Genomic DNA, 26,347 nt, shown 5'->3' with positions numbered 1-26,347 from the left:
TTTGGGTAAGGAGAGGGGAGTCCCGCTTTGGTATTGAGGGGTAATCTGGGGTTGAGAGAAGTCGCGTCGCCGCAGTACAAGACAAGCGCGTATTTAGTATATCACAGTGATAGTGTCTCGGAATTAATTGGAATGCTTCGTGAATTTGGTATCAGAGTAACAAGTAAGGCTGTTTGTTGGTTATCTATCGTCCTGATCAAGCTCGACGATGAACACATCGGCCGTCCGCTGTTATTGGCTCCGCGGCCCGGGCGGTAGAGGATACCGGATTCGGACATTAATCTAGGGCTTAGGGCTTCTATCAAAACAACTACGTACGTACTTGATGTACAATTTTCGCAGAAGAACAAATGTATCTGGTTATTCCAATAGATAATCATATTAGGAAGTCAGTACATCATTGAAGCTCGCATTTTGTTGTACTCAGCCTGCGTGGTTGGCTTATATTTGGCCGGGTATGCCTCACTCATGCATGATGGAATACATTCAATGGTCACGTCTGGATCAGGAGACATGAAGTAAGGAATTGAGTATCGCTCCCGCGTCATCCGGTTAGGCCCCTCAAATCGATCTGAGAGCTGTGGGAGTCTGACGCGGTGGTTTGTTGACCGAAGGCGATCTGTATCATGGATCAGAAATAAGACCGTCTCTATGTAAGGAATGGCAAAGACCAACCATTGCTCCACATTTGCAGCAAGTCACCAATATTCATGATAATGGCATGCTTCAAGGGAGTAGCGGGGACAAATCTGCCGGGCTGAGAAATATCCTCTACTTCCAGGCCACCACAGTCATCCTGGAAGAGCATGGTGATGGAACTCCAATCTGTATGTGCCGGACATCGAGCGGTTCGCTCTTTCTCCAAATCTTCTGCTGGCACGGGCAGATAGTGCAGCAACCGGAGTTGGTTGTTGTGGCCCGAATGCTTCTTCGCCAGGTAGGAATCATCTTCCAAGTCCAGGCCAGTAGCCAAAGCCTGTAGTATCTCGCTTCCAACCTTATTGCACTCCCAGTAGAACTGAACCATAAAATCCTGATAACCAGGAAGTGTCTCTTTCGGTATCCACTGGTTGGGTTGAGCCGAATTCTCTTCGCTGCCAATATCGTAGATTTCCTGTGCTCAAACGTCATTCCGAATCTCAATACAAGACTCGATGGTGACGATCTTAAACAAAAATCCTGCCTAATAGCTCATTGGGGCGATATAGAATGAAACAGACCTTGACATCAGGCACCTCTCTCAGCTTTTTCCGCGCGTCCTCATCATCCCCGGTGCTCATGACTTGAGAAACCTTTTCTAGACCGGGCCATGAGTAGCCTCGATGTACAGCCCAGCCCTCCGGATGCGGGGCCCGCATTTTGTCTTCGCTTGAGAGTTCAAAAAAGCGTTTCATCCAATCAAAGGCTTCATCCAGAACTGATCCAGGAAGCGAGTGGTTCACGATATATACAAAACCGACATCCTGACAAGCCTTAACCAGTGAATGTGCGACCTGTTGACGAGAGGAGGCATCTTGGCCGTTGTACCACTGCGAAAAGTCCACGACGGGGATCTGCATCTGGGTAGAATCCGTGGAACAAGGCATATCGAATCATTCAGATTCTGGTAGTATCTCGAAGCTCGAAGTATTAATATCTAGCTGGTTAGGAAAAAAGATGAGAAGACTGCTAGCAAATAAGAACTCGCGATGGTACTTTCAAGGAGCTGTTGTGAGATGGATGACTAGCGCATCAGCTGCACTGGCGCTTCGTTCCCAAATTGCCTGAGGTATCCGATCATATGCTTTGCGATCGTCGAGGTAAAGAGACCCGCGAGAACGCCACCTTCAAGAAGAGAAACGAACTTGTATAGCCAGCTGATCTGCTACATCTGATGGTATAATGATGAATTAGAAAGACTTGAGGTAAGCTTACTATTCACGTGGTATAGTTTAGTTACTGGCAGTGTGAAGTGACATCATTTGGTGAGTAGACCCTGAGATCGGAGCTGGAGCAGTATTTATCCACTCGGTGATAAAGACTATGGAGACCGGCGGAGTGCCGGGTGATTTCCTGGCTTCAATGCAGATTTTCAATCAATGCGAGCCAAAAATAGGTAAACAAGTCCCGTCCTCGCACGGGTGGCTGGTTAATTGAGGGGCCACGGGCGACGCTCCGTTGCTGTGGCAGGGGCTCGCTGTGGACCCGGCGCTGCCTGAACTACCTAAAGATGCAGCGTCCATCACCCACACTTTCCGGTGTCCAAACCGGCTTGCTCGAGTGAGGCGAATCCGGCAGAAATCACTACAGGAAGTCGAACTTTAGCGACACGTAAGTGTGCTTTTATCCGCCCAGGATTATGTCCGTTGAGCCACTGTGTACTTGCAAGCGCTATCCTGATCGACCACCACTGACATCTACTTCTACCGCTTTTAGTAATCTGTTGATCGCCGCCGCAAAGCCGTCGCATAATACTGGCCCTCAACAGATCGTACGATTAGACTGGTCACAGTCTCCAGCTGCGGCAGTGACATATTCCGACTTATATTTTTGATATTCTGTTCCGTCATACTTGGAGGGCGCGCTATAGCCCTAGCCTTGACAATGAAGCTCTTCGGGTGGATCTCGGCCACATTCCTCGCCTCGACTGTTCTTTCGCTAGAGACGACACCGGCTCCATCAATCGACACCATACCATTCTATGCACCTCGCAATGCAGATTCGGGACGAAGGGCCTTTGAAGTACTACAACTATTGAGGAAGCGGAGCGATAACTGTCCTTCTGGATATGATTCTTGCACAAACCTGGGCTACTCGGATATATGCTGTGCCGACGGTAGCAGGTGCACTCGCGACGCCGCTGACAACGTTGCTTGCTGCCCGACTGGAGCAAGCTGTACGGGCACGCTCTCAGAAACCGGAAATTCTGGGGGAGGTGCAACTAGCAGCTTCAGATTCCCTCAGACAGCGACGGCTACACAGACTACAGATGGGACGAGTGTGACTCTCACGGGCTCTACAATTGCCGGAGCATACCCCTTTGTCAATATTCCTACAACATTTGCCAATGCGCAGGTTTGCACATCATACTACTCTCTATGCCAGAGCGAGTATACCGGCTGTCTTTCGCAACTCGGAGGAGGCTATGCTGTGACTGTGGCTGCAGAAGGTGGAGGTGTCACTCGCGCTGGTGGAGGAGCTTCCGCGGCTATATCAACATGCTCTAGTCTGAGTATGGAGGCATGTCACGGTCTTAGCATTGGTTACTGCGGCAGTTACAGTACTGGTGTCTACGAGAATCGGGGCACGATGCCCAGAAGGAGCTCCAGTCTTGAGGACCTTTTCTTTGGCATGTTTATTGGACTTGCCGGGATGTTTCTATGAAGTTACGACTAAGTTTGACTTTCATGTGGATATGCATGTATGAGATATGGACATACGCTCGCTCAGATGATGTGAAAGCCTTGTTTGAAGTTAACAATAACTTCTGCGACACTCAAGCGATAAAATCTTCGTTTGAGACCGCTTATTACTAAGGTACCTGAAAGTGACGACGGGTGTATCTACGATGAATTTGATGATGGGCGATAGTCAATCAGCTACTATCAGGATAATGAGTCTGATGAATTTGTGGCATTCTGTATATAACAAGAGCATCTAGGATAGCAGTGATGGAATAAGAAATAAATGATTTGATTCTGATGCCTCTTCACTTTCAATAGCTTTGAATATGAGCTTGTTGCTTCGGTAGAGGAGAGAAGAGATGCAGGTAGACGGCCAAAGCACTGCATCCACGCCGCCTCACCACCACATCATTATTAGGGCTCACCATATAGCAGAAATTTATTATCTGAATGTCGGGTCACGGACAATGCGCACTTCTAGAGTAAGTACTTACAGATATTGAGTCACCCGTGCCAAATCACTGCCTAAGAATGGAGCCCCTCCGCTGGGTGACACGTAGGTGTAGTCACTACACAGTACTCGCCTGATTTGTGCCGACGGATGGAGGCCCATGCAGTCAGTACCTGACGGACGCAATTCCGTCGAATCAGGAAATGCGTTGGCTAGACCGACTCCCCGTGGAAGCAAAAGATAATCTGGCGGTGGAGCCGACAGCACAGTAGGTCGGGTCTGTCCAAGTTCCGGACTTTTCGCTCACGGACACTATTGGGTGCAGACAATGACGCTGTCAGGAACTGAGTGATGAGAGGGGCAGCAACGGCATCATCGGCCACTTCTCTGCAATTGGATCACAGCGGGGCAGCAACATACTCTGTACACAACCCAAAAAAAAGTGGGCATCCCAGCCTCCGAAATTTCCTTTTTTAATTTATGATCTAAGTTTATCTTCATCGCTGATTCACTCGGCCTTGCGGTGATTGGTGGTGGTCGTCGCAGGAAATGCGGTGGTTGGGAAGTCGACCGGACGGAGGCTGGGATCAAGAAGAGCGGACGGGCTGCTCGTGGGATGGCACCCTGCTCCGACCTCTCTTCTCCAACCCTCCATACATTTTCGTCTCGACTGATATGCATTCTTGCGATCTCTGCTCTGCAAGCTACCTGTGACGGTCTCTCACATTCTATCTATTGCTTGGCTTCCTTTCGTTCGCTGTCTCTCGTTCTATAACCCCTTGTCATACCGAGGCCTACATCGAGTCATACTACATCGGGACCCAAAAATTGTCCCTGGCAGCGATCGCAATCCAAGGTTGCTTTTGATCGCATCGTGGGTTGGCCTCGTGGTTGTGGAATTTCATACATTCTTCCCTCGCCATGCATGCGTCTCGCATAATCCCGTCGACCTTATCTATCCTAGCCCTCCTAAGTCAGTTTCAATTTTCGATAGCTTCACCATTGGAACCCGAGGAGAGTCTTGAGGAGGTCTCCTTGGAGAAGCGCTGCTCAAATCCTTGCGGATACTACAGCCAGCTTTGCTGCAGCTCAAGCGAAACATGCAGCACCAACAGTGATGGTGAAGCCGAGTGTGTCAGTTCCGGAAGCTGGGAGTATTACACCACCACATACGTGGTGACCGAAACAGAGCGTGCTACTTTTACTTCAACCTGGAGCTCCTACCTTTCGGCAACAACGAGCACTGGAAGCTGCAATGCTGAGTATGGGGAAACAGTCTGCGGCAACAACTGTTGCGGTCCTGCATATGTCTGCTCCGACAACCAATGTATCGTGGGAAGCACGTCAATCTGGGCAACCGCGACTGCCACACCTCCCGTGCGCGGAACCACTCTATCGACTGTAACCCAAACCGCTACAACTACTGAGCCTTTCACTGCTCCTGTGAGCACAAGCGGCACGCCATTGGTTGTGAAGGGCTCCGGGGGAGGACTCAGCGGCGGTGCCATCGCGGGAATTGTCATCGGAACAATTGCTGGCGTGTTTCTCCTGTTGCTTCTTTGCGCTTGTATGTGCTGCCGTGGAGCACTCGATTCCCTTCTTGCTTGTCTTGGTCTCGGTGGTGGTAGGAAGCGGAGGGAAACCACTTATGTCGAAGAACGTCGTCGTCACCATTCTTCCGGGGCCACCGGGGCCAGACCTGAGCAACGAACTTGGTTCGGCAGTCGACCGGCACCATCAACAGCAGGTGGCGGTAAGAAGAAAGATTCCGGAATGGGTGCATTGGCGACAATTGGAATCGTTCTGGGTGCGATCGCGCTGTGCCTTGGGTTGAAGAGGCGCAGAGACCATCGTGATGTGGACGAGAAGACCGATTACACGTACCCCAGCACCTACTACAGTTACTATTCCTCTGACTACTATACCAATGATGGTAAGTAATCTCTTGTTGCTGTCTCATGCAGTAATATCATCATGCTAATAGCATTTTAGGAAGCGTTGTGACAGATGATCGACGGACGAGAGACACCAGGAGAACTAGACGATCTCGCACGCGCTCACGAAGATGATGATTTTATGATTTCAACTAACGAAAAGAATGACTTACCGAAAGACAACGATTTACTAGCCATTGTTTCAGTCTTCGGACTCTATTTGATCGATTTTGCATGAACTGGCGTTATCCAGGGTTTATGATTGACGTGTGATGGTTTTCTCTTTCGTATTCGAAAGATCTGCAATGTACGATGATGAGACATGTATTCATGTTCTAATGCCCTTTCTAAATGTTTCTGCTCTTATCCCTTTTCTTCCACTCTTTGCCTTTGTTCTCCGTCCATGTTCTGTCTCTTTATTGAAAGGTGCGGACGGAAATTGTGTTGTAAATAAAATCAATATAAATTGACAACGGACAGTACTGTACATATAAAGAACACTATCAGCTGTACCTACATTGTACATCATCTTTTATAAAATCACTAGTAGTGAGCTTCTCGGAGGCAGCAACGACGAGCGCTGAAAATAGTGACTTCTACAAATCCAGAGCCGCAAGCTCACCCTCAGTCACGTTCCCTGAGAGCCGGCGCAGGGATAACTACAGGCATACGAAGGACTAAAGCAGGATTGCAGCCCCCTAAGATCCTGTGTCAGTGCATCCCTAGATCTAGAGCTGACTCTTGATAATCATGCACCTGCCGGAGCAACTCGTGCGTTTTCCCAATAACTGCAGCTGCAAGGCGGCCATCAACGGTCAGCATGCCAACCCAAGACAAGTGTGGAAGGAATTGTCAACATTGAAGGTTTAGACTCAACTGATCAGGTAATAAAGGCAGATCAAGGGGATAAGAAATGTGAATCGATTCGTGTCACCGATCAACGCGATCAAGTTGTTCCGATCGAAGCGGTTCGAGTCCGACAGGGTCCAAAGAGTGAAGCTCGGCACCTCGTAGACGGCACAAACTGCCCGGGCGGAACCTGCGACTCCCCGCCTCCCGTAGTCCCAAGCCATCCATTCATCATTTCACGCTCGTCTGTCCTTCAATCCCGCTGTCATTCCCAAGCCATCGTCACGAACCCCCCACAACTCTCAACTCCTGTATTCGAAAACCTTTATCCATGAGGCTACTCTCGAGTATACGGTCCTGACAATACCTACTCAGCATCATAGTTCATTCTGCCCTCGTCCGGCTTTTCCCCGATCGTCCAGGGCTGTCAAGTCTTCCCTCCTGAGGATTACGAGTCCCGTTGAGCTCCGATTCTTCGCTGGCCCGCCATGCTTCAAACGCAGACTCAGCACGTCTTTTCTCATCAGCACCAGTATCCGCAGGCTGATCCATCTTGGTTGCAGCAACAGCAGCATCACCAAACGCACCCGCACCAGGCTCAGCAACCGCATTCTTCGTTGGTCGCCCAACAGCATGCCCAAGTCCAGGCGGCTGCAGCTGCAGCCGCAGCTGCTCAACAACAACACTATACTCGTATAGCCATGGCTGGAAACGCCGGTGCTGGTAATTCCGCTCAAGGGGCTGGTGCAGGGGGTATTGGTGGGGACGGTGCTTTGCCCGGTGCGGTGTCCGTGATGGATGGTGGCATCAGTGATGAGAATCGGAAAGTTTTCATCTGGGTCGCAGAACTTCTCGATCCCAGTCGCAGAGAAGCAGCCCTCATGGAACTTAGCAAAAAGAGAGAGCAAGTTCCGGAGCTCGCGCTGGTGATTTGGCATTCTTTCGGTACGGAATCAACCCCTTTGATCGGCTGTGTTGGTGGCGACTAACGGGTGGTTATACAGGTGTCATGACTGCTTTACTTCAGGAAATCATCTCCGTATACCCTTTACTGAACCCCTCGCAATTGACTGCGGCTGCATCAAACCGGGTTTGCAATGCGCTGGCTCTCCTGCAGTGTGTGGCTTCCCACAACGAGACTCGCACCTTATTTCTAAATGGTACGCAGCCGTCACCCAGGAACCATCCACCCCACCCTTCGTTTCTAATTAGTATGTGCTTTGGCTAATAAATCCTGTTTCGGAACAGCTCACATCCCGCTGTTTCTTTATCCTTTCCTCAACACAACATCAAAGTCGCGGCCCTTTGAGTATCTCCGTCTCACCTCGCTCGGCGTGATCGGAGCGTTGGTTAAGAATGACTCATCCGATGTCATCAACTTCCTCCTCACCACAGAGATCATTCCCCTTTGCCTACGAATCATGGAGACCGGCTCAGAACTCAGCAAAACCGTCGCAATCTTCATCGTACAGAAGATTCTCCTCGACGACATCGGCCTCGCGTACATTTGCGCAACTTATGAGAGATTTTATGCGGTTGGCACTGTTTTGAGTAACATGGTTACTCAACTGGTGGAGCAACAGACCGTACGACTTCTCAAGCATGTAGTGCGCTGCTTTCTTCGGTGAGTCCTATCACAGTTTCCTTGTATCGCGTAAGTTGATTCGGCTCTATTTCAAATGCTAACTTCTGTAGCTTGAGTGATAATAGCAGGGCGCGAGAGGCGTTGCGTCAATGCCTTCCCGAACCTTTGCGCGATGCGACATTCTCCTCCGTACTCCGCGATGACGCCGCCACTAAGCGCTGCCTGGCACAACTTCTCATCAACCTTTCGGACAATGTCTCCGATGGCGCACCTGGTGTTGCGATGTAAAAGTTCAAAAGCATTTGTTTTCCTTTTGGTTTACTTGGTATATTTGACAACCTTACGACATGCATGGGACGGGCTTTAGGCGAAACACGGAATACAAGGCGCAAACTGTGTGGAATGACAATGCAATGACGCGATCTCAGGAAAATTGCAAAAAATCAACAGAGAGAAAAGAGAAGACATGGCGGGTATGGGAGGGGAGCACTGGGCTTGGGGGTTTCTGTCTTGTTATGGTTTGAAAGGTTCTGTTGTTTTGCTGATCATTTATTTTTTCTTCCCTATCCTGGCTTTTACTGTGACTTTCTCTTTGCTTTCTTTTTACCCCTTTTTTATTTATGTTTGTCGAACACTTCGTTCCCATTCGGCCATAATGGTATGGCTGTGCGGTGGCGTGGATACGGCTGGCGCTATTTGTCTATGTGCATTTTGCTTGTCCTCTATGTCCCCATTCCCCATCCTCCATCTGAGTGAGATAGACCCTCTTTGAGCGAGATACCAAGATCTAGTTTTATGTTTCGTTGGGTGGTGCTGATTCTGCCTGTTGCTTAAGTTTCATTCGCTGGTGACCTTATCACGGAGGCAAACTATTATTACGATAAAACTTTCTAGTCCTAACAATGTCAATATAAGTCTGTATCATCAATTAGAATAGTACCCACGAGGCCCTGGTAAAATGTGAGAAATCGGATCGCATCGAAAGCGCAAGGCTTATCGGCACGGGATCGACCCAATCGGCGGATGAAAGTCACCTGACTGGGGTCTCGACGCGCCGCCCGGCGATTCTGTGAGCTCATCTCTTCTGCCCAGCCCGACACGCCCGCCCTGGCGAACGATTTCCTGTCTTCACGCCGCTGTCGATCACGTCGATACCCACTCATTCAGCTACTTGCTAGAGGAATCTGTGCTCATAATTCTGTTGCATAAACGCTGCGATAATCATCCCTCCTCAAAAAAGACCCGCCCCCGCCGCAGATCCGCCGCCGTGATCGAGTCTTGACCTGCGCCGCGGCGCCTTTAATGGTCTATATCCGCCTTCATGGTATCGCGAAAGCGCACCCGCTCCGAGGTGGACGCTGCCCCAGAGCAGCCACCTGAGGAGCCGGGCTTACTCCAGAAGCTTCGGAACTGCTGGGAGTTCGCAAGCCTAATGCAATACATTGCCATATTCGGGAAAGTCATGAAGATTGACGAGGATTTTGGGATTGAGGTGAGCAGTGCGAATCCAACACCTCAGATTTCTTCCCCCTTGGGCGCGTCCGATCAATGCTAATTTTTTTTACTCTGATGTTCTGCTTATAGGACCTGGAAAATGAGTGCCTAAAGCCTACCCCTTCCGAGAAACTACTAGAGATTGGACTTTGTCTTTTGAAATGGGTGTCGTCGCATCGAGGCCTTACGTACGTGCACCTTTTGTTCTGCCATAAAGGTAGCTATGCTAATAGGACGCCTTTGCTGATAGATTCGATAATTTCGATGAGTATACGCGACGTCAGTACAATGCGAAAGCACCACACATTCCTAACCCTTTCGGGTATGAGGAGGTTCCGAACAGGTTCTTGGACTTTGATGTTTTCTTGAAATTGCGCGTTTTGCACCAGCTGTCCATTTGGACCTTTTGGAACCCCGATCGCATCCGCGAAAAGATGCCGGAACAGAGGGAATCGGATCAGACGGAGTGGGTGGGTTTACGTGATACTACCCCTGGATTACTATTATCCCTGCTGACGTTTTTGCTAGCGTATCGAAGAAGTAGGCTACGATCGCGAAGGCCGTTACTATTATATCCTCGATGATAACAGGCTCTATCGTCGAACCGATCCCCCTATCCCGCCGCCAAAACCGGCCAAGTCGAAGTCGAGGAGAAAGAGCGCCCGCGCCATGAGAGCCTCTAAACGAAGACGAGTCACAGGTGCCGATCCTATCGAAGAGTCCGATGAGGAAGACAATGTTGCGAACGGCGACGCCTCAGAGGATCCTCTGCAAGCGATGACGTGGGAATGCGTTGCCATCACACTAGACGATTACAAACAGTTCCTCGAATCAATAAGAAAGACGAGGGACCCCAATGAGAAGATATTGAGGGATAGAATCGACGAGCAAGTTATGCCCATCATTGAGAAGGAAGAGGAGGCCCAAGAGAGACAGAAACAGAAGCGCGAGAAGGAGCTTTTTAACATGCAGCTGCTCGCTGGCGCTAAACGATCCAGTCGGATTGCCGGAAAGGCTGAGAGAGAGCGACAGGAGCGCGAGGCTGCTGAAGCAGCACGTAAACGAGAGACGGAACTAGCTGCAGCCCGCAAAGAGGAAGAAAGGGTGAAGAAGCTGGAGGCAGAAAGACGCTCGCGCATCATGACCCGCGAACAGCGTACTAAAGATCGGGAGAGGAAGCGGATACTACATGAAAATGAGCTTCAACGCATCAAAGAAGAGCAGGAGAAGGTTGCACGGGGTGAGAGCAGAGCTTCTGAGAGACATCTTCAAGCGGAAATGGAGAAGTACCGCAAGAATCTGGAGGACCTTTCGCAAGAGGATCAATGGGTTTTCGACTGCTCAGGCTGCGGTGTTCATGGTCAGAATCTGGTAGGTCGTGATCGTGTCTACGGGTCCCTATGGCAAGTGTACTGATCCTAAATAGGACGATGGCTCTCATAGCGTTGCATGCGAATCATGCAATGTATGGCAGCACAGCAAGTGTCTCGGCATTCCGAAGGGTGAAGCCGAACGAGAGGATTTCCACTTCGTTTGCAAAGACTGTAAACGGCGTGAAGAGGAAGCGAAATTGCCCAAACTTCCTCCGTTGAAATTCCGCGTCGGCTCGTCGACCTCACCGTCCTCAGCTGCTCCAGAAGGAGATACCAAGATCAAACTCCCAGATCCGGAACAAAGTCCCATACCGTCTAACAGAGACACTCAGCATACCTTCCAGTTGCCTCTTACTGGGTCGCCTCAGAAGCAAGCTCCTTCCATGCCTTCCGTTCCTCTACAAAACCCCCCTCAAGCCGTCTCCTTCCCACCTTTGTCCCCCGAGCGCAGGCCTCAGTCCGCTCACACCACCTCATTCAGCCCTCCTCGAGCTCCTTTTTCTCCATCAAAGGGCTTGAATGGATTTACTCCGTCGTCCAAGGAACAGCTTCCGAAACTGCCGTTCATCCATCAAGCAATGCATTTACCGGCCCATTCTCGCGAATCCTTCAACGGCGGATCGTTCCCGGCGCGGCGACCGTCGTCCTCTCACTCTACGCAGAGTCCTACCCTGCCTTCACCCATTCAGAACCGGCCATCTATGTCCCCAACCCAGGGAAACCGAGATGTTGGTCCTCTTGCGGGGTTCCCGCCTGTAGCTTCGACAGATCACTCAGCCCCGTGGACGCCGTACGGTCAACATCAAACCCCTCGTCCAAATACGGGCAACCATTCTTCCTTCTCTTCCTTGCATAACGGGCGTCCATCTTTCATCGCCACCCCGACTGCAAGTCGCTCCTCTCCTCCACAGAGTTCCCACGGTATGCCTTTTTCGGGGATCAGCCCGACCAAGCAATCACCCCGACCTATGACTTCTGGCAGTGTCACCGGAGCACCAGTCCTTCCTCCGATTCAGAAGCTCGAGCCTAGTCCTAAGTTGATGGGGCGAAGCTCACCTGATGCACCCATTCCGCCGCCGGTCAAATGCATGACACCGGAGCAAGAGGAGCGCAGGCAGAGAGAGAACGCCATGCTGCAGGCCCAGTTGCACGGGGCCAATGGCCCGCAGTCCGTGATATCGTCTCCATCGCTCAACCGTATACCACCTCTAGGACCTTCTGCGGTTGCGCAACAGCCTGCGCCATCTCCTCAGCCCGGTCAGAAGTGAAGTCTTTTGGTACTGTCTGCTATGTACGCTGGCAGGAGTAGCTGAACAACAAATATTATACCCCTCTCGTTGTTCGACATTGAACCGATGCATTTACTCGTCATTATGTCCTTGTTCCGGTTATTGATCACTCTACACTGAATCTATTGATTGCGGCTCGGCAGGTTGACATTGCAGCGCAGTCAAGCTTAAGCAGCCAATCTCTCTGGAGACACCAAGGCATGCGCGCAGGTCTTGTTTACCTTTTCTTACCTCACCTTCTGTCTCCTCGCAGCGGTTGAGTCTGGGAGACCAGCTGGTTATCCTGGGTTTTTCGTTGCTGTTTCTTCGTAAACTTCTTCCTTACATTGCTCTTCGAAGTGTACACTCTGCGGAGAGTGTTCTGGTCTAGCATTTCGCACTGGAAATCTTTGCTTTGTTCACTTATGGTACCTATTTCGCATGGTTGGTGTGGTTGGTCTATGCTTCTCTTGTGTCTTAACTTCGAACTTGATATACTGGGAGGGTGGCGTTGCAGGATAATGAGCTATAGAGGGATGGGGTGGACTATGGATGTGAAGTAGACATTGACTAGATGTAATAAAAGCGAGGCAATTACTGATGCTTTGGATTGGGGGGATCAATACTGTAGATGATTATCTGTATTCTATGCCAGCTGTTACTACACCTTTATATCGCATACTTATCCCGGCCACGCCCTGCAACTGCTCCCAGGTATTTTGGAACCAGACACTGCTCGAAAGCTATGTGAGAAGTGCATCCACGCAAAAGATATAGGTACTTGACTACGCCAGTCCTTACTGACAGCGATCATCAGGCCTCTGACCACCAACTCCCAGGCACTCTCCAAACTAAAAGCCCTCTTCTACAACAAAATTCACCAGTGACTCGGACCCCCCAAGCACAAAACCACATACAACCGACAAACATACACTAATATAAGCACTACGCCGCAACCGCAACCGCAACAACAAACAGAATCCTCCAAACCAGCTAAGCAAACGCCATGCATGCATCCCACAGCCTCAGTCTAAGCAAACTAGCCCATACTCCATAGTCCATAGACCCAAAGTGGATCTTCATCTCTAATTTAACTAATTAACCAAGCCCCAACATATATACGGAGTATGTATGTAGTATGTGAGTAGTAAGCACAATGTCTCAGATTCCGTTCCCCTCCCACGCGCTTCCAACCGTGCGTGCATACATGCATGCATACATACATAAGAACCTACATGTCACTTTTCGGATATCGCGCCTCACCTTTCAAACTCATCTATCTGATGGGGATCATCCCCTTATCAACAGGGTTTCCATATCCCAACTGACATGAAACAAATTAAATGTATAGTATGGTAGTATCGTGGCGTAGCATGGTCGCACACTGCATGCGAGATTGAGTGGGTAATTAAAAGCAAGGGTCGCATTGGGCTCGGGGAAGGGCCGCGTGGTTTAATTTGTTTAATTTCGTTTGCAATCAACTAAGTAACTACTGTTTATATCATATATATACTAAGTAGTTAGCATGTTAATATGCTGTTGACGAACCGTTTATATCATATCTCTTTCGCTCTCGGGATGGAGTTGCTGCGCCGGATGGATGGATGGATAAATGAGGATTGACTCGGGTTTTGGGTCGGGTAAATGGGGGTCTTAAATCCGGTGTCACTAACTAACTGACTACTTACTTAGTACGTGTAAGTATATATAGTGGAGTAGTCGGTGGTGGCAGTGGGCTGGATGGCGGGCTGGCTGGCTGGTTGGGTGTGAACGGGGAATATTGGGTAGTAGTAAGAAGTCAGGTATCTGTTTCCATCTTTAGGGTATAGGGGAATATACTCCGTATGTGTGATGTCTACTATGGAGTTGATATATGCATGCATCTATATTCTATATAAACCTCAAGATCTAGTCAAGGAATATGTCAAACACCACTCGAACATACTCTGTACAGTCGTAGAGTGAAGTAAGACACTATCTCACCCATACAACGATATTGTTGGGAAGGGATTTGCCACACAATGGTACTTTGTCGGCACAGTTCCCTGCCCTTGCTTGCCCTAGTAGCTAGTTACTATCTAGTAGTTTCAAAACTAATGGCTTAGTTCTCACTGCTAACCAGGATCTCAGGCACTAAGACTAGATAAACTAGTATCATTTAGGGAGTCCTTTCCCCCAACCCCTACCATAGTAGTACTCCGCAGGTCGTAGATACTTCCCTAAACCTCTTAATCTAACATTCTCTCCTGAAAACGTTCGCTAGACTAGTTTCTTTCTTAGTTCGAAAGTCACAGCCGAAAAGAAATGAAAAGTCCTCGACCACGGCGGAATGAACCGATCATAGTCATACTACTAGTCTCCTTTCAGGGGAAAAAACCGCGGCTTTGAATCGTCCAAATAACTTATTAATTGATTGATTGATCGATCGATTGATTGATAGCTCGACTGAATTGGACTGGGTTGAATTGATCAAATCAACTATCTACTCCGTATGTTGACCTGTGTGGACTACTACTAGTAGTGGTTAGATCACTTGGCTCCACCCGGACGGAAATTGTGAGAACGTACATGGACAGTCAGCAAGCACTCTAGCTAGTTAACTAACTACAAAGTAACTAGCGAGCGAGCTTGACATCTCCGACTCCGATCGGATCCGGATCCGTGTCCGAGCGGTTGTAGTGGGGAGGAGGAGTTGCCCGCACGGTCTAGAAGGTGGCTTTTGGCCCGTGTCTTTTCTCCGAGTAGATACGGGTTTAATATGATGGGTGAGAGTACCGTGGGTGGTGGTGTGTATGTTTTGTATGGTCTGAGAGCCGCATGCTCCAAAAGCCAACAAGTTCTTATCTTGGTTTTTTTGGTATGTAGCTAATTCCATGGTATGTAGCGGGCAGGTACCTAGACATAATGAAATAAAAAAAAAAGATATTCCCAGGTAAAAAGCAAACAGAAGTATGCGGATATACTGTGTGACTCGACTCGACTCGACTCGACCAGTCGAATTTCGAGGATTTCCCGATCCCGAAGCGTTTCCCGCGTGCGCTCAGGCGCAAAGTTTTATAGACGCATCTCGAAATAAGCAAGGCGTAGGGATGAACGAGCTCTGCCTACTACTGCAGGCAACATAAGAGACGAGGACACCGATTGAGCAATAGCCATGATTGCCGTCAAGCTAACCCATACATGCACGAACACGGATAGATCACCCACGTACATGTACCCCAAATGCCTCCAAAATAGACACTGTTCAGACATAAAGCCGCATAACTAACTCACCCGTCTTATGGAAATATGGGGAATACAAAGTGTGTGATCATCGACGGAGAACAGCTAGTCATAGTTAACCAAGTATGCTACCTGCATGGAAGGATTCCGGCACCTTCTGGCCCAAACACTGGAACCCGAATTTTGCCGTCCACTCAAGGCTCATTGTCGGATGTGAGCGAAACCGTATTTAGGGATATTCCTGGGCTGCGTAGGTTGCGCCCTGCTACTCCACTGGAACCGTTCCGGCTGATCTTCTGGTTCGGAGATAGCAGCTAACTATACTCGGTTCAGCCTGGAAAGAGGTGCCGGTGCGCGGTGCCCTGTTACGTCCACACACACACACATATGGAGTACACAATTACACGACCGGGAATGGTTAGACACGGTTTGACTTGACTGTTGGCAACTCTTGGAAAATGGAAAATGGAAAAGCAGAACTGACGGGAGTTTGTTACCAAGCGGAAATTTGGTAAGCGGCACACCGTTTTCCAGGGACCTCGCTTGTACTTTTGTCGGTGACATGCCGCTTAGAAGAAAGTGAAAAGGGTACCTACTGGTTACTCGAGTTGGACTGGTATGGCATTCGTACTAACTAGTCAGTAGTAGTACGGGAAAGAGGCAGCAGAGGGGGGTTAAAAAGGCGATGTTTAGGTTCGGGCGCCCATGTTGCAACTTGCAACACATGTTGTCTGCGAGATTTCGATGTGTACTCTGGTTGATCTCGAGCGTGGTCATCTCGTTCTCCCAGTCATACCTTATCTCCTCGAATGCTTCCAGTGATTTTATGTTGGTTCCTGTTCCGGTTATTGGAGGCCCAATGTGTCATGTCTCACCGACTGCATGACACGACGATCCCGTGGCGTGGGAAGTTTCCAGTTGGCAATTTGTAAGGCTGAACGGTCTGTTCGCCTATCTACATACTGCTACTTGCTAGTCTACCTGTCAAACTGTGAGATCGCCGATACGGTGCCCATGACAAATGCAAGACGGCTGCCTGACAAGGCTGGCTTCATGCACATCGCGTGGGAGGCTCATTGGATGATGTGTGGAGGATTCCCGACAATGTCTCAGATCAGATAGTATGAACACTGAACAGGCTAGTATGCACGGCTGCCAGGCGTTGGAGATGTTGGAGCGGTTGTTCTGATTGGTATCATCAACGACAACTACTACTAGTAGTACTGTCTTAGGCAATTGCTTGTGTACATTGCTGTCAAGGGTCCTATTGGATTCCTAGTCGGTCTTGCGCCTTGATACCGAGCCGTAGTGGATGGTTGCGAGGGCAGGCTAGTATGCCTATCGGATTGCCCGGCGGGGGGAAGTGGATTGAGAACTCTGAGAGAGTCTCTCGTATCGGACTGACGATTAACATTCATTCTAAGGAAGAGTATTCGTATGCCCCTTTCTTGATGAACTTAATGAGACAATTTCATCCAGAGCGCAGAGAGAGGCCATAGCTTACGTAGTATTGTCCCCAGAGTGTGGATACTGGATAGATGTGACTCTGTATGGAGTAAGTACTGGGTACGTGCTCCACCAGCCTAGGGTGACTTTAGTCTTACGTACCAGCTACTTTGGAGTTACTGACCAACCTCGGTTGGCTGGCGGGAGACGCCTGTGGTGGCGTGACCAGCATGCACCTGCAAAAGGCAACAGGCCAATGGTGGGCCAAGGTGGTGTGATTAAATGACAGAAAATTGCTCGTGCTGCCCACCGAGCAATTACTCGATGAGAATTTAGTCGATGATTTTCTTTCCCGTCGACCAATGGCCGGCATGTTGGAGGGCAGATCTGTCTCCCTCTAGCACCAGGGGCAGCGGCGGGTGGTTCCCCGCTGGGGGCAGCGCGGAGGCTAAGCTACCGTAATTAGCGGGGGGCCTATGGGTCCGTGGGCGACGTCAAGAAATTACTAGTTACCTTACTTTACTTTACTTCACTTTACTTGCTTCGTACCACTGAAAGCGGCACTGATACCACGCTAGTCCGGATGAGTTCGGTCTAGACTGGGCGCCCCAGCAGTGACCCTCTTCTCCAATCTATCATAGTATGCCATGGCGGTGGTCTCGCGGTGTCTTGGGGTCGTCCATTCAACTTGTCCTTGATGATCCGATCCAACTTGCTCTTGGCAGTCTGCTGTTAGTGTCACCTGGAATCCCTCGTCAAGTTTTGCAGATCGTCTATATTTCCACATGTTGAATGAAGATGTTCCAAGTTCCTTGCCTACTCTGGCTTATTGAGGTTGGCATTTGCTTGTGCGTATTGTATCCTGAATCCTCCAGTCGAACCCCAACTTTAATTCCTTCGTCCTGAATGCTTGCATCTTCCATTGTGTCATGTCAAGCTTAGCGTTATAGCCGCAGCGCAGGTCAGCACTGTATCAATTCCTGCTTCGTATTCTGCTCTTCAGAAATCCTATACAATATGCTAACATAGCTGACATGCGCAGCTCCTAGCTACGAGCTTTACCATGGACCCCTCATCATCAACGAAGGAAACACAGTGCGTACGGGGTGTTGGACTGTGCGGAACCGAGCTATCGTCGCCAGAAGTGAGGGGGCAAAGCAGGTGGGTATCGGGGCGCCCTTTCGCTATGTAGGGTCTATAATAGTCAAGTCTTGGGAAACCCTTTCCCATCTGTGTAACCAACCAAACAGTGATCATTTAGTGACGTTGACTCGACACTCGCTTTCCCTGCTGCAGGCTTAGCAATTACTACCAAGAGAAACGCCGGTGTCTCAGGCGCTAGTCCAGCCGAGTCCTGCTCACTTCGCGTGCCCAATAACCATACTGTCGGGTCCTTAACGTGTCAATTATAGGGGGCCAAAACTTGCAAATGCCACATCGTGCAGGGAGAACTAAGCGGGTGACCAATGATTGCACACGCTCCTCCGTAGGCAATGGCAGGTCGGTCCGTTAGTGCGACCTAAGACGGGCGGCCTGCTGCGACTCTGGTATCCTTTCTCCCTATAGGAATCCCTTCCAACCGAAATCATGGCCTGTCCGAAGTAAGCGCCAAATACGCAGGATGTATGCATGGTAATTCAACGGTTGCTTTCGTGATGGACCGACAATCCCCATGTCTTGAGCCACGTTTTCCTTCCAACCACGGCCTGCCTGCCATGCTTGCTATCTAGCGGTAAAGGCGTGTCTGGTAAAATCGGTGAGTAGATGGCTCGTCGGTTCTTGCCTGATCACGAGGAGTCAACCGGCTACGGCGCGCACCACCTCATGTTCATCCAATTGCACCCGGGACACCGTCCCAGCGTATGTACATACCTGCACCCCTCTGGTTCCACCCCGTGTCATATTAATCCCGTGACTGGAAGAAAGTTCGACGGCTGCTGCCCAGCGCTAATCCCTGCAGAAGGCGTGGCGCTACTGGCCTGATTCCGAGCATCTCGGAGATATTCGTCAATTCCTCGATATGGAAAGTATGTGTCCAGGATAGCCCCCGTGAGAACCTAAGGGACTCCCCCTGTCATTCTTCATATATCTGAGGCCTTGACTCATTTCCCTCCAACTCCCCTGCAGATGCCACTGTGACATGAGGCAAATCAAAACCCAATACAGCTAAAGCACGTTGGGCACAGTGGTGACTATCTGAAATAGGTATCCTAAAAACGGGCGTTATCCTCAGCTACTACCTCTGACTACTCTGAATGGGGCTCGAGTCCGCAATGGACTGACTCGAAGAGGCGGGGACTCATCAATGTAGGCAGATTCAATAGAGACAATGGTGATCTTGGCGTATCAGGATCTTCACCAGTCAGCAGACCGTTCAAAATCTTTGACATGCATTGGATATAGTTCACTGAGGGACTTGGAAAAGGATGAGTACCGGAATTGGAAAGGTGCGCTGCTTGGCGGGGATTTATTGACCTTCCAGAAGGCCATCGAACGCTCGTAGGCGATGTGAATGGTTAGGAAGGTCCATGGCGAGCCCGATCGGATCCCTGTGTCAATCCCTATCTGCAACTGGAAGCAGGAAGTTACCCAAGTGACACCATCGATACAGACTGACAGACTGGGTAAAATCCTCCGGCATCTCAATGATAACGTCTGGGGGCAGCCTCTGGGCGCAAGCCACCCCAGCCTGTATAACCTTTCCTCCAGAATGCGGTGCCAAGCAGTCACAGAAGGTTACCCATGTTACTCATTCCAAACTTGCGCTCGAGGAAGCGGGAGGGGGCTGTCAGGAGGCCTACACGAAGTGGCCGTACTTGCGACCCATGGGACCAATGATGAACGCCATACGATCATCCGTCTCTAGAAGGAAGTCGCCGCTCAGACCTCTCCTTAGAACAAGGAACGAAGGAAATGGTTTCCACTAAGGTTTCTTCTTCAGCAACGTTCCTGCGCCCGAGAATAGTCAGGGAAAACCGAGGAAGTCCGGACAAAGAATGTTTACACCGGGCAACTTTGGTTCCTGCGCAAGCCATCGGTGTGTGCCTTCGCGGGTCCATCAGAACCTTGAACTCCATCTTGGCAGGCGCAGATCATACTAGCTGTCTAGGAGGTTGTCAGATCATCCCTTCAGCTGGAACGGGAGGATCGCACCAAGTATGGTGGTGGGAAGGGGGAGGATCGATTGGGAAAGGAGAATCATGAGAAGTGGATCAGCCATCATTGGAGGCGAGCGATCTGTGGGTTCTTCGCAATCTCATCGAACCGACTCGCTGAGTAGGCAAGTTTCGTGTGGCTGTTGTTGTCTTGATACTTGTAGCTACCGCACAACGACACCGGCTCTGCTGCGCGTTTATGCCAATCAATGGCTGTCAACGATCCGTGTACAATGTTGGTATGCTACAAAATAACCAAAATGGCAGGTGAAACGCCGTTTTCGCAGTGGCATGATGTAGAGCGGGACGGAACTACAGCTACATAACGCAAAGGCTGTATGCATTGGAGGCTGAGAAGAGAATTCCATGACACTTGTCGGAAATGGCAATCACTGAATCCTTCCAACCTCTGGACATCAACGATGGCTGGGCTGCCACACGTGATCGTAGAGGACCCAACCGTCAGGATGGCCCATACCCAAACAAGGGGGTGAGCAGAACGCCGGAAATAAACATGCGCCGCAATCCCATTTGAGCCAGCCAAGCTAAGCTGCAATCCATCATACATCAGCGTGTTGCATGCAGACCCCCTGTCAGAATTGTCATAACAGGCTAACGGCATGCAGGGAAACTACGCGATACTTACGTAGCCTTGATAGTTGATACGGTTTACTTACTAGAGTAGGATGTGGGCATCCCTGACCCATACTCATCCGGGTTACTGACATAGCAGGAATCCACTTAACTACGATCTACTCGGTACTAACTATGCCTATGCTCTCCGTTCGCATAGAAAATAGCGCAGGTACAGAGGACCAGTTCTGCCTGATTTCAAGCATCGCATTCTCCACTACGACCCCACTAGAGCCAATTCTCCTTCCGCGGCGAGCCCCGTGTCGACCTCAGTATAGTAGTCGGTAGGCTACTAAGTAAAGTGAGTAGCTGGAAGTTCGCCGGCAATATCGAATCTAGATAAATCGCAGTATTAGGCAGGACCCCCACCGGCGGCCTCACCGGCACGATCCCGCCAGCTTAAGCTACCCAAGTGGGCTAGTCATTTCAATACATGACGCTAGTGCTGTTCAAATGATCTGCTGGAGCCAGTCGTAGCTCTCCGGCTACTTCAGCCCGACCAATGGATAAGCCAATAGTAATCGCGTGGCGTATTTTTGGGTCCATGGTCCTAAATACTACGGAGATGTTCGCGGCATGCTGGATTAGAGGGGAGGAGAAGGAGAGGGAGAGGGGGGCGCCTCCTCTGATCGGACATCGGGCAACCGTATCCCCGCTCAAACCTAATTTTCAGAGGAAATGATTGCGATCGCTGAGAAGAAAGAGGACTAGAATGGCATAACAAGTCTTGTGCGATTCATCTTCAACGAGTATGCACACTTTCCAATGGGGCAAAGAATATGTCGCAATTGTAACTATGCGGAGTGCCTGGTTGGGTTGGTCTTGGCCCAACTACAAACATGGACCTGCTCGCATCCGAACCAACATACAAACCGCCATCCACTGGTTTCGACACATGACGGATGTTTCCCACGAGTCACGCAGCATCTTGTAGTGGGCTACCTCAGACTTACCAAGAGAGCTTGTAACCCAACATTCACCTAAAGCGCGCTTGCCTCTGACCTCTCTGTCTCTTAACGTTGTCTGGCTATTTTCACTAAGGGATAAGCAAGAAAAGACATGAATGATCGACTGGCCTGTTTGTGGGGTATGGGCCAAGCAATAGTATGTTCAAGATCTGCGCTAGCTACATACCCTTTCCAGATACATACATACGCGCGCTTCAGGACGTCGCCTGGATGGACCCAGGGGCGAGAGGGAAGCTCTGCTCGGCGATGTGCGGATGCGGAGAAAGCAGAGTCTAGATACACGTATGTGGACGTCCCAGGAGCTGAAGGATACCGATCCATGGAACATGTTCCTCTTCTTCGGAGCCGAAGTATGTAGACGGGGTAGTGACGCTGATGATGATGATAGTGGTGAATGTTGATTCCTCGGGCAACAGATTGGTTACTTACTGGCTAGTACTGGCTCGTTTGGGTTAACCAAGCCTAGTCTTGAAATTCTCTTGTCTCTCTTCATGGCTGAAGACTGACGAATCTTAATATACTGAAATCCGGTTGGCCAATGTAGAAATCTGCAAGATATCTACACATTCATAGTTGTAGTTCGAGACCTGCTCGGATGAGGAGACCCGATATCCGGGGAGCTGAACATGGAGTTAAGCTCGGATACTTCTTGCATCCGACGGTCTCAATTTGTTTTCATGCGAGCCGGTAATCTCAATAATCGCTTGGTAGCATTTTCAATGTTTGCCTCTTTTTCCCTATTCGGATTTTTTCTCGCAACTGTCACCGTTAGCCTTGTGCTTTCGATCTACGCTTCCTATCTTAATCTTTCTCTTCTCTCCGTCCCCTTTATTTGCTCCTCTATGTCTGTAGAAGAATAGGATGGAATTATGCCTCCCACAATTCATGAGAGGCCTATCAATGTCTAGACCATTTGCTCGAAATGAAAACACACACACACACACGATGCAGACCATCACGTCCAGAGCATGGGGCTAATTCCCACCAGTGTCACTGCCTGGTTTTGTTCCGGTCCCCGGATAGATAGTAGATCGCACTAATGACTTGATGGGCAAAGAGTGGGACGAATGCCTGAACGTTGGACTGTCAGATTCCCCCTCGTTATTAAAATTATTAATTATTAATCAAACTTATTTCCTATTTCATGATTTTCCTCTTTATTTTCAATTCCATAATTTATTTTTTATTCTAATGATCTAATTTGGCTGTTGAATTTGGTTCCCCACTCACTGAAATTCGAAATTCAATAATAATTCCCTTATTATGAGGTATGGTTTCCTCCCACGATCCAGATTCACTAGGGACCACTGTCCTCGACGTAATGTGAATACCGATCAGTACCCAGGCTATTCTCTTGTCATTTTTTCACTATCCCTTCCAGTGACTGAGGGGGATGGCTCAGCAATACCGCGCCTCAATATTCAGTGAGCATGATAAGAGACGTAAACCCAATGCGTGCCTGGGTAGATGCATGTCCGCATTTAGTAACCTCCCTGAGTCAGGCTCTGAACAGCCTCAAACCCGCTGGTTCTCTCCCCTCCTTTTCCCCCTCTCCGGTTGCTTCTGGAAGAGCAGAGGAACCTAGATTTGGCACAAAGAGAAATCTAGAAGCAAACGCCGTAGAAGAATGAACAGGGGAAAAGAAGAAAGAGTGGGAGGGTCCGAAAATAAACGTATGGGTGCCCCAGGAGCCAAAGTGTAGCAGACAAGCGAAGAGATACTAAAATAAAATGGGAATCAAATCACATCAATCGGCGGATGGGATACCAAAGGGAATGCATCCATGTCTGGCTCCGGTCCCAAGACAGCGGAACAAAGACAACGCCATCCAGCAACCCCGTGCCAACATCGAGGGAATCACCACCGCCGGCCAGCAGAGGCGGCCGTCAAGGGTTTCAGCCGCTGGGGATTCCATGGTTGTCATTCCCATCTAGAACTTCGTGCTGCAGTATCCATCCCGCCTTAAACTGCTTGATATCCGCCCGGAATTCACACAGTTTCCCTTGTCTCTTCCCTTTCTCCCTTTCACCTTCTAAACAACAGGTGTTGATCGTTAAGCTTCTCTCAATTGTGCCTCCTCGGCTTGCTCTGGCTTGTGTTCAGACCAGAGCGAATCGCTACACACTACACAACTCCTCCCATCTCTTACCGCTCCCTTCTGGGCTCCACCTCCCCTCTTCTACTTGTTGTCGTTGTTGTTGCGGACCTCTACTTGTTTGTCCTTTCAGGCTTCACTTGACCATCCTTTTCTCCACGTCCCCGTTCCTATTCTTTCAATCCTCTCTTCTGTTGTGTTTTTTATTGTCGCCTATTTGGCAACACCCACTACCGTCATCTCTCTCCTGTCCGTTCGTTTCGAATTGCTAAGCTTCCCGCCATCTATCTTGTCTTTTCTTTTTCTCGATTTCCTACGCACATACTTCCTCAGTTGCTGTAGGCTTTTGTTGGATCGCAACCCCGTTGAGTGCCTTCAAATGCATAGCTTCCCTGCTGTGGACCATTCCTTGACTGCTCTTACCACTATTCTGGGTTATTGGCTTGCCTAGGCGTGCACAACATCCACTCACTGGTCCCCGCAACTTATCTGGCGCACTCCAGCCGTCGCATCCTTCTGCCTGCTTAATCCTACCCCCGGAAACTGGAGAACTCTCTGCCCCTCTCCTAATACTCTACCTCTTGCTTTCTCTGTGATTCTCCACAGTTTATCCCCCGTTATTCCCAGCTTTTGCTGTATTCACTCCATATTGCTCTTTCTCGCACCATGGCAACTGTTGCTACGGCGAGAATGATTCGCGGTCAACCGCCTTCCCCACCTCATTCTACTGATGGAGATCGTGCGCCCGAAGTCCATCGAGCCTCCTGTGGAACGCTCCAGCAAGCTTATAGTCATCAAGACCCTTATGCTTCTTCTATGTTACATGGAAATCGTGCGTCTGGGGAGATTTCATACGAACACAGACCTCACTCTTTGGTAAATGCATGCAGCTCCCTCAATCTCATGTGCTAGAGACTAAACGTGTTCCAGGAATACACTCCTCCTTCATCGCAGTACGTCTCTTCTGCTGACTACCCTCGAGCCCTGTCAATGCAGCCCTCGGTAAGTCTGGTCATTTCTGGATATTTCAGGTCTCCGAGGCGAGCTTTGGTACTGATTGTATCTTAGATGGCAACAAATGGCCTTCAAGTGAACACGCCTCCTCCTGCTGCAGACGAGGGCCTAGTATCAGACTCGGTACCGCGCTGGAGCTCACCGTCATCTCAGAGACAGGTGACAAGAGCAAGAGTGGCCAGGTCGCCTAGAGTGCGTCGCAGGAATCGAAATAGGAAGGATACAAGAGTTGAGCTCGAAGGCCCTCTGAGTGAAGTGACCAAGCATTTGACCAACATCCCAATCCGAGACATGGAACGCTGGGTGAATCGGTCAATAGAGGTCCGTCATCAAGAGGTAGCCAAGAGGAACGGAAAGGTTGCCAGGCCCATGAATTCATTTATGCTCTATCGATCGGCATATGCGGACCGGACCAAGCAATGGTTTGCGCAGAACAATCATCAAGTCGTTTCCGAGGCAGCGGGTGACAGCTGGAGGCTCGAATCCCCAGAAGTCCGTCAGAAGTACGAGCTCCTGGCCAATATCGAGAAGAGTAATCACCTTAAGGCGCACCCCGGATACAAGTTCTCGCCGTCGAAAGACAAGAAGAAGCGAGCTGGGAGCGAAGATGAGCGTCCACTAGCCAGTACCCCTGGATCCAGCTCAGCCTTCCTCCAAACCCGTGCCGCGAGCTCTTCGGAAATTGACAGTAGTGGATGGGAAAGTCGGGGCTCGACTCCTTTTGACTTTGCTGACCATGGCTTACCCCTATCTGGAGATGCCTACCTATCTTCATCTGCCTGGCATGCTAACCATGGGCGGCCGCACCCTGGCATGATTCCCTCCTCTCAACCGGCTCACTACCTCAACCAAACGATCCATGCTGGTCTTATGCCGCACGTAGAGGATGTCCGATTTAAGAAGACTGGCTTGCATGGTATCCAATATGCTACGTCCTCGTCGACTCCATTGGCTGCCCTACCCGGCGCTACACACCATGACCTTCTTCAACCATCCACCTCGTTGCCGGGTGATGGACAACTGGATCCCCAGCTCTTGACCCTGCAGACCGAGTTACAGAGCCCGAATCAGCTCTTTGGCAGCTCTCACAACTTATGGCAAGACTCATCTAATGTCAACTGCTATACCTCCCCCTCGTCTTCATTGGCACCTTACTCAATTCCTTACACCGCCACGACTTACTCACAGGGAATACACACCCTAGAAACCGATACTGCTCTCGATGGCACCAGTGGTGACTTTGACACTTGGATCAATCAGCAGGGCACGACATACTAATCATTATCTCGACATCAGTAATTACTGATGAGATCAGAGTGGAATACCCTTCACCAATTTATCTGCTATCACATACTAGGTTACCTAATGCTTTTTCTTTTGTTCTTTCTTCCTTCTTGTTTTTGGGACGCCGGTTTATTCATACTTTACCCTTGAAGCGGAGTCTTGTTGAAGGCGCGAATTTTCCTATCGAATGTGG

The 26,347-nt window shown here is 49.8% G+C and overlaps 11 protein-coding genes across 11 annotated transcripts; 7 read left to right on the top strand and 4 right to left on the bottom strand.

Moving 5' to 3' along the window:
- Nucleotides 1-389: 389 nt before the first annotated feature.
- On the bottom strand, nucleotides 390-1,586 carry ASPBRDRAFT_118509 (isopenicillin N synthase family dioxygenase; the record flags this gene model as incomplete). The annotated part of the gene is made up of 3 exons (XM_067617179.1): nucleotides 390-619; nucleotides 676-1,114; nucleotides 1,221-1,586. The coding sequence occupies 3 exons, from the start codon at nucleotides 1,584-1,586 to the stop codon at nucleotides 390-392; spliced, it is 1,035 nt and encodes a 344-aa protein (XP_067481988.1).
- Nucleotides 1,587-2,583: 997 nt separating this feature from the next.
- Nucleotides 2,584-3,363, top strand: ASPBRDRAFT_27740 (uncharacterized protein; the record flags this gene model as incomplete). Its single annotated transcript, XM_067622427.1, has 1 exon — nucleotides 2,584-3,363. The coding sequence occupies one exon, from the start codon at nucleotides 2,584-2,586 to the stop codon at nucleotides 3,361-3,363; it is 780 nt and encodes a 259-aa protein (XP_067481987.1).
- A 1,173-nt stretch (nucleotides 3,364-4,536) lies between these two features.
- Nucleotides 4,537-6,272, top strand: ASPBRDRAFT_460922 (uncharacterized protein). The gene is made up of 2 exons (XM_067625554.1): nucleotides 4,537-5,767; nucleotides 5,827-6,272. The coding sequence occupies exons 1-2, from the start codon at nucleotides 4,756-4,758 to the stop codon at nucleotides 5,901-5,903; spliced, it is 1,089 nt and encodes a 362-aa protein (XP_067481986.1). The 5' UTR covers nucleotides 4,537-4,755; the 3' UTR covers nucleotides 5,904-6,272.
- A 135-nt stretch (nucleotides 6,273-6,407) lies between these two features.
- ASPBRDRAFT_460888 (uncharacterized protein) lies at nucleotides 6,408-6,973 on the bottom strand. The gene is made up of 2 exons (XM_067625552.1): nucleotides 6,646-6,973; nucleotides 6,408-6,562 (listed from the first exon to the last, which is right to left on the bottom strand). The coding sequence occupies exons 1-2, from the start codon at nucleotides 6,839-6,841 to the stop codon at nucleotides 6,480-6,482; spliced, it is 279 nt and encodes a 92-aa protein (XP_067481985.1). The 5' UTR covers nucleotides 6,842-6,973; the 3' UTR covers nucleotides 6,408-6,479.
- Nucleotides 6,812-8,983, top strand: ASPBRDRAFT_39943 (Rcd1-like cell differentiation family protein). The gene is made up of 4 exons (XM_067624248.1): nucleotides 6,812-7,562; nucleotides 7,622-7,777; nucleotides 7,866-8,241; nucleotides 8,313-8,983. The coding sequence occupies exons 1-4, from the start codon at nucleotides 7,106-7,108 to the stop codon at nucleotides 8,488-8,490; spliced, it is 1,167 nt and encodes a 388-aa protein (XP_067481984.1). The 5' UTR covers nucleotides 6,812-7,105; the 3' UTR covers nucleotides 8,491-8,983.
- A 540-nt stretch (nucleotides 8,984-9,523) lies between these two features.
- ASPBRDRAFT_120536 (putative PHD finger domain protein) lies at nucleotides 9,524-12,337 on the top strand (the record flags this gene model as incomplete). Its single annotated transcript, XM_067617355.1, has 5 exons — nucleotides 9,524-9,694; nucleotides 9,787-9,884; nucleotides 9,947-10,166; nucleotides 10,225-11,067; nucleotides 11,123-12,337. The coding sequence occupies 5 exons, from the start codon at nucleotides 9,524-9,526 to the stop codon at nucleotides 12,335-12,337; spliced, it is 2,547 nt and encodes an 848-aa protein (XP_067481983.1).
- A 4,272-nt stretch (nucleotides 12,338-16,609) lies between these two features.
- ASPBRDRAFT_460819 (uncharacterized protein) lies at nucleotides 16,610-17,010 on the bottom strand. Its single transcript, XM_067625550.1, has one exon. The coding sequence runs from the start codon at nucleotides 16,975-16,977 to the stop codon at nucleotides 16,774-16,776; it is 204 nt and encodes a 67-aa protein (XP_067481982.1). The 5' UTR covers nucleotides 16,978-17,010; the 3' UTR covers nucleotides 16,610-16,773.
- A 2,205-nt stretch (nucleotides 17,011-19,215) lies between these two features.
- Nucleotides 19,216-19,694, top strand: ASPBRDRAFT_39937 (uncharacterized protein). The gene has a single exon (XM_067624247.1). The coding sequence runs from the start codon at nucleotides 19,335-19,337 to the stop codon at nucleotides 19,506-19,508; it is 174 nt and encodes a 57-aa protein (XP_067481981.1). The 5' UTR covers nucleotides 19,216-19,334; the 3' UTR covers nucleotides 19,509-19,694.
- A 1,829-nt stretch (nucleotides 19,695-21,523) lies between these two features.
- Nucleotides 21,524-22,135, bottom strand: ASPBRDRAFT_39936 (uncharacterized protein). Its single transcript, XM_067624246.1, has 2 exons — nucleotides 21,928-22,135; nucleotides 21,524-21,820 (listed from the first exon to the last, which is right to left on the bottom strand). The coding sequence occupies exons 1-2, from the start codon at nucleotides 22,080-22,082 to the stop codon at nucleotides 21,625-21,627; spliced, it is 351 nt and encodes a 116-aa protein (XP_067481980.1). The 5' UTR covers nucleotides 22,083-22,135; the 3' UTR covers nucleotides 21,524-21,624.
- A 1,298-nt stretch (nucleotides 22,136-23,433) lies between these two features.
- Nucleotides 23,434-24,325, top strand: ASPBRDRAFT_460744 (uncharacterized protein). Its single transcript, XM_067625548.1, has one exon. It carries the CDS (start codon nucleotides 23,520-23,522, stop codon nucleotides 24,126-24,128), a length of 609 nt encoding a protein of 202 aa, XP_067481979.1. The 5' UTR covers nucleotides 23,434-23,519; the 3' UTR covers nucleotides 24,129-24,325.
- A 197-nt stretch (nucleotides 24,326-24,522) lies between these two features.
- Nucleotides 24,523-26,148, top strand: ASPBRDRAFT_119131 (uncharacterized protein; the record flags this gene model as incomplete). The annotated part of the gene is made up of 3 exons (XM_067617229.1): nucleotides 24,523-24,732; nucleotides 24,787-24,858; nucleotides 24,925-26,148. The coding sequence occupies 3 exons, from the start codon at nucleotides 24,523-24,525 to the stop codon at nucleotides 26,146-26,148; spliced, it is 1,506 nt and encodes a 501-aa protein (XP_067481978.1).
- Nucleotides 26,149-26,347: the final 199 nt, after the last annotated feature.

The sequence above is a fragment of the Aspergillus brasiliensis genome (genome assembly GCF_001889945.1).
Source record: "Aspergillus brasiliensis CBS 101740 unplaced genomic scaffold ASPBRscaffold_3, whole genome shotgun sequence".
Lineage (NCBI taxonomy): Eukaryota > Fungi > Ascomycota > Eurotiomycetes > Eurotiales > Aspergillaceae > Aspergillus > Aspergillus brasiliensis.
This window is presented reverse-complemented; position numbering and strand designations above follow the sequence as displayed.